Source organism: Ursus arctos, unplaced genomic scaffold (assembly GCF_023065955.2).
Source record: "Ursus arctos isolate Adak ecotype North America unplaced genomic scaffold, UrsArc2.0 scaffold_8, whole genome shotgun sequence".
In the NCBI taxonomy this organism is placed as follows: domain Eukaryota; kingdom Metazoa; phylum Chordata; class Mammalia; order Carnivora; family Ursidae; genus Ursus; species Ursus arctos.
The window spans coordinates 37919353-37933196 of NW_026623100.1; the positions used below are offsets into that span (position 1 = coordinate 37919353).

The window sequence follows — 13844 nt, forward strand, 5'->3', positions numbered from 1 at the left end:
ATTGTTTTATTTGAGCCTAAAAAATTTTTAGTGTTTCCTGCGGTCTGCTGGGGATCTGTTCTGTTATTTTTTTATTTCTTCTGTATTTGATTCTAGAAAGTAGATTCTGATTTTCTTTTGAGAAACCCTACATTTTTATCTATTATCTCCCATATTTTGATCTCTTAATATATTCACAATCATTTTAAAGTCCTTTCTGCACTAATTCCAATATCTGAATCCTTTGTAAAACAGTTTTTCTTGTCTGTTTTTTCTCTCAATTTTAGTCACTTTTTTCTGCTTGATAAATTTTGTAATTTTTGATTATGTAATGGATGTTGTGAATTAAAAAACCGATAGGGACTGAGGATGCTGTTACTCTCCAAGAAGAGGATTTGCCCTTTTCCTCTGTTGATCATATAAAGTGGCTGATCACTTCAGTCATATCAGGAATTTTACTGGGTCAGCACTGGGTGGAGCTGTAGTTGACTCATTATACTTTTTTTTTTTTTTTTAAGATTTTGTATTTGTTTGACATAGAGAGAGAGAGTACAAGCAGGGGGAGCAGCAGGGAGAGGGAGAAGCAAGCTCCTGCTGAGCAAGGAGCCTGACGCGGGGCTCAATCCCAAGACTCTGGGATCATGACCTGAGGCAAAGGCAGACACTTAACCGACTGAGCCACCTAGGCCTCCCTACTCATTATACTTTTGATTTTTTTCCTGATTTGTGGCCTCCCTGGATTTTTGCTTTAAGCCTGACAGATCTTTGACTCTTCGGTAAGTAAATACAGTGAGATATTCAGGTTAGTCTCTCCGATGTTTGAGTTCAGCTCTTTCAACTCTCAGCACTTGCAGCTTTAGAATATGGCAAATAACGGGAGCCCAGCTATGTATTCATTGTAGTTACACTTCTTTAGCGGACATTTGTCTCATAAGGACTCAAACATTGCAAGTGATTTCACTTTTCCTGGCTCAGCCCCCTTCCTGTGGACGGCACTTCTGGGTTTTTTATTGTGAGTCTGGAATATGTCCTCAGGTTTGAAAGTTCTGTCGCTCAGGCAGTAATTATTTAGCTTCCTGAACCTTATTCAGGTTCAGAATCTGGCAAATGTCTTGAGGAGGAGACCTCATGTTTGTTACAGGCCCCTCTGTCTGGTGGAACTTGGTTTGTTATTAGTGCCATGACTGTGAAGGAGATTTCACTCTGCCTTTTTGATTTAGTTTTCCATTCTCCCATACCATCCTGATACTAAGAAAATGTCCTGTGGGGAAAATTGTCTTGGCATTCTGCTAGATTTCACTCCATTATGCCAGCCCATGAGTTCATCAAAAGCTCTGGTGATTTCTCTTTCCTAGTGGAGTATGTCTGTCTACACTCTGTCCCTGCCCATAATCTCCAAAATGCTCCTCTGTAGCAGATTAGATGATATTGCTTCCTGATGCTTCCGTAACTTTTCTGATACCAAAAAATGTAGTGGATTTTTAAAAATTTTTATCTCATACCTGTCAACTTTCCTAAAAACTTATTTATATTCAAATGAGTTATGTTTAGATTGTTTTGGATTTTCTGTGTACCTAATTATATCAAATATGAACAGTGACAGTATTATTTCTTCCTTCCTTATTCTTCTCTCATTTCTTTGTTCTGAGTTACTGCTAATGCCATTTAAGACCTTTACTAAAGTTGAACAGAAATGGTAAGAATTGGCATCCTTATTTTGTTCCTAATCACACAGTGAACATTTTCTGCTTTTCAGTATAAATAGGATGGTTGCTCTAAAGTTTTTTGTGGTTTCTCTTTGCTGTGAGTTTTTATCTACATAATTATTGAGTTTTATCAAATGCTTTATTTGACTATATTTATATGGTCATATGCATTTTCTCCTATATTTTATTGATGTGGTGAATCATATTGATTGATTTTTGAGTGTTAAGTCACCTTTCATTCCAGGAGTAACCATCTTAGTAGGGATTCACATACATCCATATGGTTTGGGATTTCGTTTAGGATTTTGTGTAGGATTCTTGCATTCATATTCATAAAGGAGATTGGCCTATTATTTTCTTTTCTCCTAATTGTCCTTTTCAGTTAGTGAATAGTAGGCAGAAGGTAGAAATTCAGAAGTTCTTCTATTTTGTGATATAACTGTTACTCCAAAATAATACAATATTTCTCTTTTTTTAAAAAAATAACTTTTTATTTCTTATTTTTAAAAAATATTTATTTACTTGAGAGAGAGAGTGAGTGTGCATATGAGCAGGGGGAGGGCAGATGCAGAGGGAGAGAGAGAGGATCCCAAGCAGACTCTCCACTGAGCGCAAGGCTTGATCCCACGACCCTGAGATCATGACCTGAGCTGAAATCAAGAGTCAGACGCTTAACCGACTGAGCCACTCAGGTGCTTCAATAACTTCTTATTTTTGAGTAATTTTAGATCTACAGAAAAGATACAAACATAATAGAGTTCCCTATACCCATCTCCCAACTTTTCCTATTAACATCTTACATTACCACAATGTACATTTGTCAAAATTAAGAAGCCAACATTTGTACATTACTATTAACTACACTCCAGATTTTATTTATATTTCACGTTTTTTCCATCAGTAACCTTTTTTTTTGGTTCCAGGACCCAATGCATATCACATTCCCTTTAGTTAGCTATCATGTCTCTTTATCTCCTCTTGTCAATGGCAGTTCCTCAGTCCTTCCTTGTTTTTCATGATTTTGACAGTTTTGAGGAATATGGTCAGTCAGAGTTTGGCTGATGTTTTTGGCATGATTAGACTGGAATTACGGGTTTTGGCAAAGAATACCATAAGTGGGAAATACCCATCTCTTCACATCATAGCAGAGAGTATGTGACATCCACATGACATTGGTGATGTGAACCATCATCATTTGAATGATACGGTGTTTGTTAGGTTTCTCCACTGTAAAGTTACTATTTATCCCTTTTTATTACTCTGTTCTTTGGAATCCAGTTAATAAGTCCAGCCCATACTCAAGGGAGAAAGGAGAGATTAATCTTCACCTCCTTGGATGGGGAGGTATCTGCATATTTTTTGGTGGGGGGAATTCTTCTGTAAACAAGATTTGTCTCCTCTCATTTTTTTGAATCATTTATTTATTTTATTTTAATATTAATTCTCTAAAATCTTAGTACATAATCACGATCTTAAAAACCTCTGGTTCCCCCACTGACAATAAACTTCCTGAGGCAAGTCTTTATTTCTTATTTGTTTTTGTACACTCTATGCATTTAGCACAGTCCCTTAATTTATAGTAGACTTCTAGTAATTTTTTTTAAATGATTATATTTTTACTTCAACTGAAAAGTACCATTTCCTTGGCTAAATTATATAATAGCATTCTATATTGAAATTTAAAGTAGATTTTAAAATGAATTAACTCACACATGATTACATTATAATAAGTATTTAAGATAGCAAAGGGTACTTCTGAAATAACTTAACCATTTGAGGTTGATGTATTTCTACAAAACATTCCTTGAATCTACCTTTGGAAAGAGATTACAGTATTTGATAAGCCACGGATATTACCTTCTCTGTCCTTTCTCTTTTTTGTTCAGACCATCAGAGGAGATTAAGACCCCATTTTCTGCCTTCCCTGGAAAATTGTCATCTGACGCAGTCACTCAGATAACAACAGAAAGTCCAGGGAAAACCATGTTTTCATCGGAGATTTATATTAATGCTGATGATCGTGGACTTGAAATTCCAGAGCCCAGTACCCAGAAGCTGGGCAAAGTTCCTGTCAGATTTGCTTCATCATCTTCCATCCAACAGATTCCTCGTCCTCATGGCACAGATGGTAAGAGAATGTGATTACATTTTTAGGTCATATTACCAACTTCTATATGAAGTGATCTCAGAAATTTGTGAGGGGGTCTTTGTAGTCAGAAAACCTAATTTTAATTTTAAACATTAAGCTCCACATGATTCTATCTTTTATTTTACATAGCTATGAAAGAAATGTGATTATTTTTTTGCCTTAATTTCTAGTGGAGTTAACAACTTACATGGGACTTGTGCTGCTTGTGGTTGACTTATTTTTATCTCATGATACTTAATGAATTAGTTCATAAAAATTTAAAAACTGTGGAGGTCTGGTTTTAAGTGGGCAGGTGAATTATTGCCATTTTGTATTATATTAAATGTTACATACTGTAATAACTAGATGAAAATACATGTAATAGTGCAAATACAATACCAGTCTGTTTCTTGCTTATTAAACAATGACCAGGGACCCAGGTTGACTGTCACGCTGGTCTCTTTAAAACACAGAATCCACAATTACCTTGGATTCACCATCATAGTCAACTAGAAGGGACAAAAAAAGCATGGAGAAGCACATCTGCTAGGCCTGGAAGTGGCTCAGATCATGTTCTCCTAGCTAGGAAATGGTTTAGCTATGATTTTGAGGATAAAGAAGTAGATTTTGATGAATAGCTAGCGATCTCTATCCTAAGGTCTACATTTAGAGTGTTCATATGCTGTGACAGTGGTATTTCAGTAGTGCTTATACTATATAACATTCAGAATAGAGCATGTTATTTTCTTTTTCAGACCAATAGTGGGAAAATTAATTATTAAGTTCCCATTCTTCCCTCAAATGAGAGTGGGAAATTTAAGTTACTAATTTAAGAATTTAATAGTTTGCCCAAGTCTACTGAAAATATTATTTTAAGTTTTCCTCCTTATGCAAAAAGGTTATCTGTCTGTAGGTAAAGGTGGGATATGCCTAAATATATAAAGAAACTTTCTTGATTCAGCATTTAACTTTGACTGAATTTAATTTAAACAAGTACATGTATATGTTAAGATGGTTACAATTCTTATACATTTTTATGGTGAAGTAAAAACATACCCCTGGATCTACAGTTCAATAAAGATCACAAAGAACATCTTTATATGTCAGTTACCTAGTGTCACAGTGATACTGTAAAACAACCTCACAAATCTCAGTGTTTTGTAACAACAAACATTTGCTTTTTTCACTCATGGGTTTTGTGAGTCAGTTGGAGTTTGGCTTCAGGCTACAGAAATGGTTTGGGTCTGTTCCACATGCCTTGTTCTGAAACCCCAGCTAATGGAACAATACCTACCCGGGGTTATATTGTTCTCATGGTGATACCAGAAGCGGGAGAGGGGAAATCCAACTGTGAAAGTCTGTTTTAAACTCCTACTCACATCAAATGGATCTATTTATATAGAGGCCGTAATTTATGGTTTCACTTTTGCATACAGGACCTGGGAGAAAGGATTCTTTTAAAGGATTAATATCATTTGGCTTACCGATAAAATATTTTTAATACTGTGTATTTAAAAGTAAAATTTTGTGAGTTTTTTTGGTATGAAAACATTTTAACTTACAAAGAATAGTATGTGAAACACATGACTGTGCTCAGTACTCTAAATTAACAAATTCAGAATAATATACTATATGTGTATATTCAGTTTTGTTTTCCAAGTTTTTGAAGAAATAAATTTTATAGTTGAATTTGCTTCTTTGCCCTTCTCTAATCTTTTTTTTTTTTTTCTTTCCTAAGAGTAACCATTATTTGCTCTGTAATCACTCCTCCCCCACTGGCAGCCAGGCCAAAGTAACCTTAAAACTATTGCATCCAAACATAAAGTTGTCAAGAATTCTGAAAATCCAGTTATCTGTCTCAGAATTCTCCAGCTCTGTATGACAGCCCTTCTTGCTCTGGGTCCATTGTAATTCTGCCCACTTGTTCTTATTCATTTTTTGGTAGACTTTCAACTAACTGGTAAATTTAGCCATCACTATCAAGCTTTGTATACACTGATAGAGGAAGAAAATTAATAAATCAGTATTCTAACAATGACTATAGTAATGATCAGATAGAAGTGGAGGCTATAGCCTATTTTTTCTGTTTAAAATTTCCCCTTCTCTGTACGCTTTTTTGTTTCCCTTGACTTCAGAGAGACAAAAACAAGTGTGTGTGTGCGTGCGTGCATGTGTCTGTGTAAATCTCTCTAATAAATTATTACTTTGGTACAGATATATACCTCCTTCCTCTAGAATGCTAGCTCTTCTTGAAGGCAGAGATATTTTTCTGTTTTAGTTAACTGATATATTCTAAGAATCTTTTTTTTTTAAGTTTATTTATTTATTTAAGTAATCTCTACACTCCATGTGGAGCTTGAACTCACAACCCCGAGATCAAGAGATACGTGCTCTTCCGACTGAGCTAGCCAGGCATTCTGATATATCCCAAGTATCTTGTACACTGCTTGGCACATGAAAGGCACTCAGTATTTTTTCAGTGAATTAATAAATGTTTTCTTATTAATTGTTCTGATCTTTATCTCCCTAGCCCAGCCTTCACTGTTGCCATATAAGCCTCCTGGTAGTACGAAGATGTACTATGTTCCACAATTAAAACAAATTCCTTCATCTCTGGATTCCAGATCAGATACTACCATTGAGAGCTCACACTCAGGTATTATGCATAAATTATTCAGAATTTTATTTTTTGAAATTTTACGTGTGGATTGGCTGGTTAATTCTAGAATGACATATGAAAGATCAGTGATATTTAATCCTTCAGTGAAATATGGAGCTTTTCATGCCTCAGTCTCTAGTTCAGAAAAGTGAGTTATTTGGCGAGATGTATTATGTATATGTAAACATTTAATAAGTATTTAATGAAGAAAATTGTATGGATAATTGTTTGTTGGGGTTAGTGGACTTCATTTCAGACAAAGGTTTCCAGGTTTTTTCTGTTCACATTTTCCTTAGTATTTTGGTGATTTTTTCCCCCTCATCATTATGTAGAACACATATAAACAAAAGAAGTATTTTTTGAAACAGCTCTAAGTTATTTTTTTTTATAATGATTTTTTATTATATTATGTTAGTCACCATACAGTACATCCCCAGTTTTCGATGTAAGGCTCGATGATTCATTAGTTGTGTATAACACCCAGTGCACCATGCAATATGTGCCCTCCTTACTACCCATCACCGACCCATCCCATTCCCCCACCCCCCTCCCCTCTGTAACCCTCAGTTTGTTTCTCATAGTCCATAGTCTCTCATGTTTCATTCCCCCTTCTGATTACCCCCCCTTTCTTTATCCCTTTCTTCCCCTACTGATCATTCTAGTTCTTATGTTCCATAGATGAGAGAAATCATATGATAGTTGTCTTTCTCTGCTTGACTTATTTCACTTAGCATTATCTCCTCCAGTGCCGTCCATGTTGTAGCAAATGTTGAGAACTCGTTCTTTCTGATTGCTGAGTAATATTCCATTGTATATATGGACCACAACTTCTTAATCCAGTCATCTGTTGCAGGGCATCTCGGCTCCTTCCACGATTTAGCTATTGTGGACATTGCTGCTATGAACATTGGTGTGCATATGGCCCTTCTCTTCACTACGTCTGTATCTTTGGGGTAAACACCCAGTAGTGCAATGGCTGGATCATAGGGTAGCTCAATTTTTAACTTTTTAAGGGACCTCCACACTGTTTTCCAGAGTGGCTGTACCAACTTGCATTCCCACCAACAATGTAGGAGGGATCCCCTTTCTCCACATCCTCTCCAACAATTGTTGTTTCTTGCCTTGTCTATTTTTGCCATTCTAACTGGCGTAAGGTGGTATCTCAGTGTGGTTTTGATTTGAATTTCCTTGATGGCTAATGATTTTGAACATTTTTTCATGTGTCTGTTAGCCATTTGTATGTCTTCATTGGAAAAGTGTCTGTTCATATCTTCTGCCCATTTTTTGATTTGTTTATTTGTTTCTCGTGTATTGAGTTTGAGAAGTTCTTTGTAGATCTTGGATACCAGTCCTTTATCTGTAGTGTCATTTGCAAATATCTTCTCCCATTCCGTGGGCTGCCTCTTAGTTTTTCTGACTGTTTCCTTGGCTGTGCAGAAACTTTTAATCTTGATGAAGTCCCATAAATTCATTTTATCTTTTGTTTCTCTTGCCTTTGGGGATGTATCATGAAAAAGGTTGCTTTGGCCGATGTCGTAGAGGTTGTTGCCTATGTTCTCCTCTAGAATTTTGATGGATTCCTGTCTCACATCGAGGTCTTTCATCCATTTGGAGTTTATTTTTGTGTATGGTGTGAGATAGTGGTCAAGTTTCATTCTTTTGCATGTAGCTGTCCAATTTTCCCAGCACCATTTATTGAAGAGACTGTCTTTTTCCCACCGGATGTTTTTTCCTGCTTTATCAAATATTAGTTGCCCAAAGAGCCGAGGGTCCATTTCTGGGCTCTCTATTCTGTTCCATTGGTCTATGTGTCTGTTTTTGTGCCAGTACCATGCTGTCTTTGTGATCACAGCTTTGTAGTACAGCTCGAAATCCGGCATTGTGATGCCCCCAGCTTTGTTTGAAACAGCTCTAAGTTATTAAGACATAAATACTTATTGTTTTGATCTAACTACTTAATAAACAAAAATATTAGGTATTTTCTTTTAGTTCTGGGTTTCAAAAGAAAATATTTTACTTTGTTCATAAATAACCACAGTTATTTACTAATGTGATATGTGCAGCTGTTAGAACACTGTACAGCTTCTCATACCTTGATATGATATTTTACATAACCTCAGTTACTTGCTGCTTTTACTACAGAAACTGTCAAAAATCTAGCTTTGCAAAGATAACAGCATTGAAAGGAATATGGCATTATCTAATATTGAAACTTTAAACTACTTTGAGCTAGTAGCTTGTGCACTGTATACTAGATACCAATTATCGCTGTTGTTTCCTTAGAATCTTAAAATATCCCATAGCACCCTTATGATATCACCACAGGGGAACTGCAGATTTAGAAAATGAGTAGCACCCCATGCTGGAATTCAATAAATATTTCCTGGGGGGATTTTAGGAAGAGAATACTGAGTTGGCGTGCTATGGGGTTTTGATTGATGGGATAACATTTAGAGTGGTTCACAGGAGATGACTCGGTTCAGTTTAGATATAAATTTTTTTTCATGATTTGTCAATAGACATCTTTATATGTGTAGAAATCGCACACAAATGAGAAATTTTCGGGGCGCCTGGGTGGCACAGCGGTTAGGCGTCTGCCTTCGGCTCAGGGCGTGATCCCAGCGTTATGGGATCGAGCCCCACATCAGGCTCCTCCGCTATGAGCCTGCTTCTTCCTCTCCCACTCCCCCTGCTTGTGTTCCTTCTCTCGCTGGCTGTCTCTATCTCTGTCGAATAAATAAATAAAATCTTAAAAAAAAAAAAACAGAACAAAAAAAAAAAAAACCAAATGAGAAATTTTCCCTAGTCTTAGGCAGATTTTTTTGTTAACTTTAAGAGGACCAAGCAAGTATCTAATGGTAACTAAGTTGAAGTGCATAAATTAGTCACAATTTTATTTTTCGAAATTTTACTTGTGAATTGGCTGGTTGATTCTAGAATGACATATGAAAGTTCTAATTCCCCACTGTGCTTCTAATCCCACTATGATGCTACTGAAAAGAACCATAAAAATGCTCATATTACCAAATGATAGAATTAATTATTAAGCCTATAACCAGGAACTAGAAGAAAGTTCCACTGCATGCAAGGCTATGATTTTAAAAACACACTTAATGTGGATTGATTCCTGGGTTGCAAAGGTGGTTCAATACTTACAAATGAATCAATGCGATACATCACATTAATAAAAGAAAAGTTAAGAACCATATGATCATTTTCAATAGACGCAGAGAAAGCATTTGATAAAGTACAATATCCATTCCTGATAAAAACCCTCAACAGAGTAGGTTTAGAGGGAACATACCTCAACATAATAAAGGCCATATGTGAAAAGGCCACAGCTGATATCATCCTAAGTGGGGAAAAACAGGGGCAGGAACAAGACAGGGATGTCAACTCTCACCACTTTAATTCAACTTAGTCCTGGAAGTCCTTGCCACAGCAATCAGACAACTAAAAGAAATAAAAAACATCCAAATCAGCAAGAAAGAAATAAAACATTCACTATTTGCAGATGACATGATACTATTTATAGAAGGCCCAAAAGACTCCACCAAAAAACTGCTAGAATTGATAACCAAATTCAGTAAAGTCACAGGATACAAAATCAACATACAGAAATCTGTTGCATTTCTATACACCAGTAATGAAGCAGAAGAAAAAGAAATTAAGGAATCTGTCTCATTTACAGTTGTACCAAAAACCGTAGGATACCTAACCGAAGAGTTGAAAGACCTGTACTCCAAAATTGAAGATGACACAAAGAAATGTTAAGACATTCCATGCTTATGGATTGGAAGAACAAATACTGTTAAAATGTCTATACTACCCAAAGCAGACTACACATTTAATACAATCCCTATCAAAATGCCAGCAGCTTTTTTCATAGAGCTAGCACAAACAAACCTAAAATTTGTATGGAACCACAAAAGACCCCAGATAGCCAAAAAGCAACCTTGAAAAAGAAAAAGCTGGAGACATCACAATCCCAGACTTCAAGTTATATTACAAAGCTATAGTAGTTGAAACAGTATGGTATTGGCACAAAAATAGCCACATAGATCAATGGAACAGAATAGAAAACCCAGAAATGAAGCCTCAATTACATGGTCAATCTTTGGCAAAGCAGGGAAGAATATCCAATGGAAGAGAGACAGTCTCTTCAATAAATGGTGTTGGGAAAACTGGACAGCAACATGCAAAAGAATAAAACTGGAACACTTTTCTTACACCATATACAAAAATAAATTCAAAATAGATTAAAGACCTAAATGTGAGACATGAAACCATAAAAATCCTAGAACAGAACGTAGGCAGTAAAGTAATATTTTTGACATCAGCTATACCACCTTCCTTCTAGATAGGTCTCCTGAGGCAAGGGAAACAAAATAAAAAATAAACTGTTGGGACTATATCAGAATAATAAGCTTCTGCACAGGGAAGGAGACAATCACCAAAACTAAAGGCAACCTACAGAATGGAAGAAGATATTTGCATATGACATATCTGATAAAGTGTTAGTATCCAAAATATATAAAGAACTTATAAAACTCAATATCCCAAAAATGAATAGTCCAATTAAAAATGAGCAGAAGACACGAATAGACATTTTTCCAGAGAGGATATGCAGATGGCCAACAGTCATATGAGCAGATGCTTAACATCACTGATGATCAGGGAAATGCAAATCAAAACTACAATGAGAGATCACCTCACACCTGTGTGAATAGCTAAAAACAACAACAAGAAACAGCAGGTGTTCACGAGGTTGTAGAAAAAGGGGAACCCTTGTTCATTTTTGGTGGAAATGCAAACTGGTGCAGCCACACTGGAAAGCGATATGGAGGTTCATCAGAAAGTTAAAAAGAGAACTATCCTATGATCCAGCAATCACACTAGTGAGTATTTACCCAAGGAATACAGAAATATTGACTTTAAAAGGATATATGCACCCTACTATTTATAGCAGCATTATCTATAATAGCCAAATTAGGGAAACAGCCCAAGTGTCCATTGATTGATGAATGAATAAAGAAAAGGTGGTATAGGGATGCCTGGGTGGCTCAGTCAGTTAAGTGTCTGCCTTTGGGTCAGATCATGATCTCGCGGTCCTGGATGAAGCCCTGTGTTGGGCTCCATGCTCAACGGGGAGTCTGCTTCTCCGTCTGCTTCTCTCCCTGCTCGTGCTTTCTCTCTCAAATAAATAAGTAAAATCTTAAAAAAAAAAAAAAAAAAAAGAGGTGAGATATATATATATATACAACGGAACATTACTTAGCAATAAAAAAGGAATGATATCTTGCCATTTGCAACAACATGGATGGAGCTAGAGAGTATTATGCTAAGCAAAATAAGTTAGTCAGAGAGAGACAAATACCATATGATCTCACTAATATGTGGAATTTAAGAAATAAACGAGCAAAGGGATAAAAGGGAGGGCAAACCAAGAAACAGACTCTTAACTAAAGAGAACAAACTGATGGTTACCAAAGGGGAGGTGGGTGGAGGGATGGGTTAAATAGGTGATGGAGATGAAGGAGTGCACTTGTGATGAGCAGCGCACTTGTAATGAGCAGCGGGTGAGGTATGGAAGTGTTGAATCACTATATTGTATACCTGAAAATAATATTACACTGCATATGACCTGGAATTTAAATAAAGCTTCAAAAAATAAAAACACACTTAATGGGGAAAAAATACACAATCATTTAATGGCTACCAAAAAGAAAACAATTGAGTAAGAAAACTTTGATCACTCTTTCACTTTCAGCCCCCGGTAAGAAAAACTTTGATCATTCCTTCACTTTCAACCCCCAGTTCAGAAGACAGAAAGAATGTCTGTACCAGTAAAAATCTGATCAGATGTCTCAATACTTTTTGAGGCCCCCATTGTTCTACTATATGTTTATGTCCCTAACTCTCATTTAGTTGGAGACATTAATTTTGAGAAAAATTGGAGAGTGGTGGAAAGAGAAAATAATCCAGGAATGGTACATTGTATCCTGAGAAATACTGTCCCTGTAAATAAAGTACTAAATACATCAATAGGACAGAAGGAGATCCAATAACTATATATATACTTCAGATTGTAGTTTTCATGTTCTCCATCTATTCTGAGTGGGGGAGTTGACCATAGTAAGATCCTTTCCTAAACCAGTAGAGCTACTGTAGGTGAAAACCTAAGAATTGTTCTAATACCTGTTGTCAATTAATATGTTATGCATCTATAGATATGAGAAGGATCCAGTTAGCATTTGAGGCCAAAGACAAGTCATATACCTTTAGTAGCAAATGTGTGGGCCAAATAGATTTTTCCTCAACTGAGAATGAATAAACATTTGAATTAATGAAATCCCTAAAATATAAACAAGGCAAAGGTAACAGCTCCCCAAAGAAAGAGATCGATGTTAGAAATTTATGTATTATGCCCAGTAACATTCTTAAGTAGAACAAGACTCTATTTATATTAGATAGTAAGTTCTGAAACATGTCTTTTTTTTTTTTTTTTGGTCATTTTATACCTCATACCAGTACTCATTTTAGACATTCAAATATTTGAATATTGATAATCACTGTATAGGAGCAAAAAGCCAGAGGGAGAGAAGTGGCTGAGATCATTTAAAGAAAGTGGGGCATTACAGCAGAGAAAATGGTGGAGTAAAGACCTAAGATTTTGCCCCTTGGGAAAAGCAACAAAAATTGGCAAAACTTCAGAAAAATTTTCCAAAATTCTGGAAATTAACCAAAGGCTTATAGCAGCCCAGTGAACATTTATTCAAGAGAAATGGCTGTCTCTTGGTAAGAATAGTAAGCTTTGTGGCATTTAACTTCCCCTAGTCCCATTCTCACACTCAGCTCTGTAATAACCTTGAGAAATATCAGCCTGCTTTCCTAGGACTGGAGGGGATAGGACAGAACCACACGTGTTTCAAAACTTCATTCCAAAAGAATTGTCAGAATTTGATCTGTCTGGTGGTTCCCTGGAAGATGCCATTCAAAAGGCTTGTCTTTATTTAATCTCATTCAGAGCTATCCAGTGTTAAAAGACTGTGTATATGTGTGTGTGCAGGTGTGCAGGTGTGCATGGGGTGTTTCTCAAGAATATTTACAGGCAGGTGTTTTAATGTTATAATGCCTGAGGTGATAGATAACAGTTGAGGCAAACAATAGACTAACAATAGACTAACCCAAAGCTTAAAGGTAAAAACCAAGGATGAGATGTCCATAGATGTTTTGAAAAGCTTTGACAGGGTCACCTGCGTGGCTTTATCAGTTAAGCATCGGCCTTCAGATCAGATCATGATCTTGGGGTCCTGGGATCAAGCCCTGCATTGGGCTCCCTGCTCGGTGGAGAACCTGCTTCTCTCTCTCT

General features: G+C 36.3%; 1 protein-coding gene across 13 annotated transcripts in view; it reads left to right on the forward strand.

Annotated features, from left to right (window-relative positions):
• ALMS1 (ALMS1 centrosome and basal body associated protein) overlaps nucleotides 1–13844 on the forward strand; it is a 208891-nt gene that overhangs the window by 118986 nt on the left and 76061 nt on the right. For 11 of the 13 annotated variants that reach the window (XM_044392239.3, XM_044392227.3, XM_057308925.1 and 8 more), the window contains 2 exons: nucleotides 3572–3813; nucleotides 6344–6469. In XM_044392239.3, the coding sequence (XP_044248174.3) occupies nucleotides 3572–3813; nucleotides 6344–6469 (368 nt within the window). The remainder of the gene's footprint in view (nucleotides 1–3571; nucleotides 3814–6343; nucleotides 6470–13844) is intronic. The other 2 variants (XM_057308926.1, XM_057308927.1) reach the window with 1 other exon arrangement.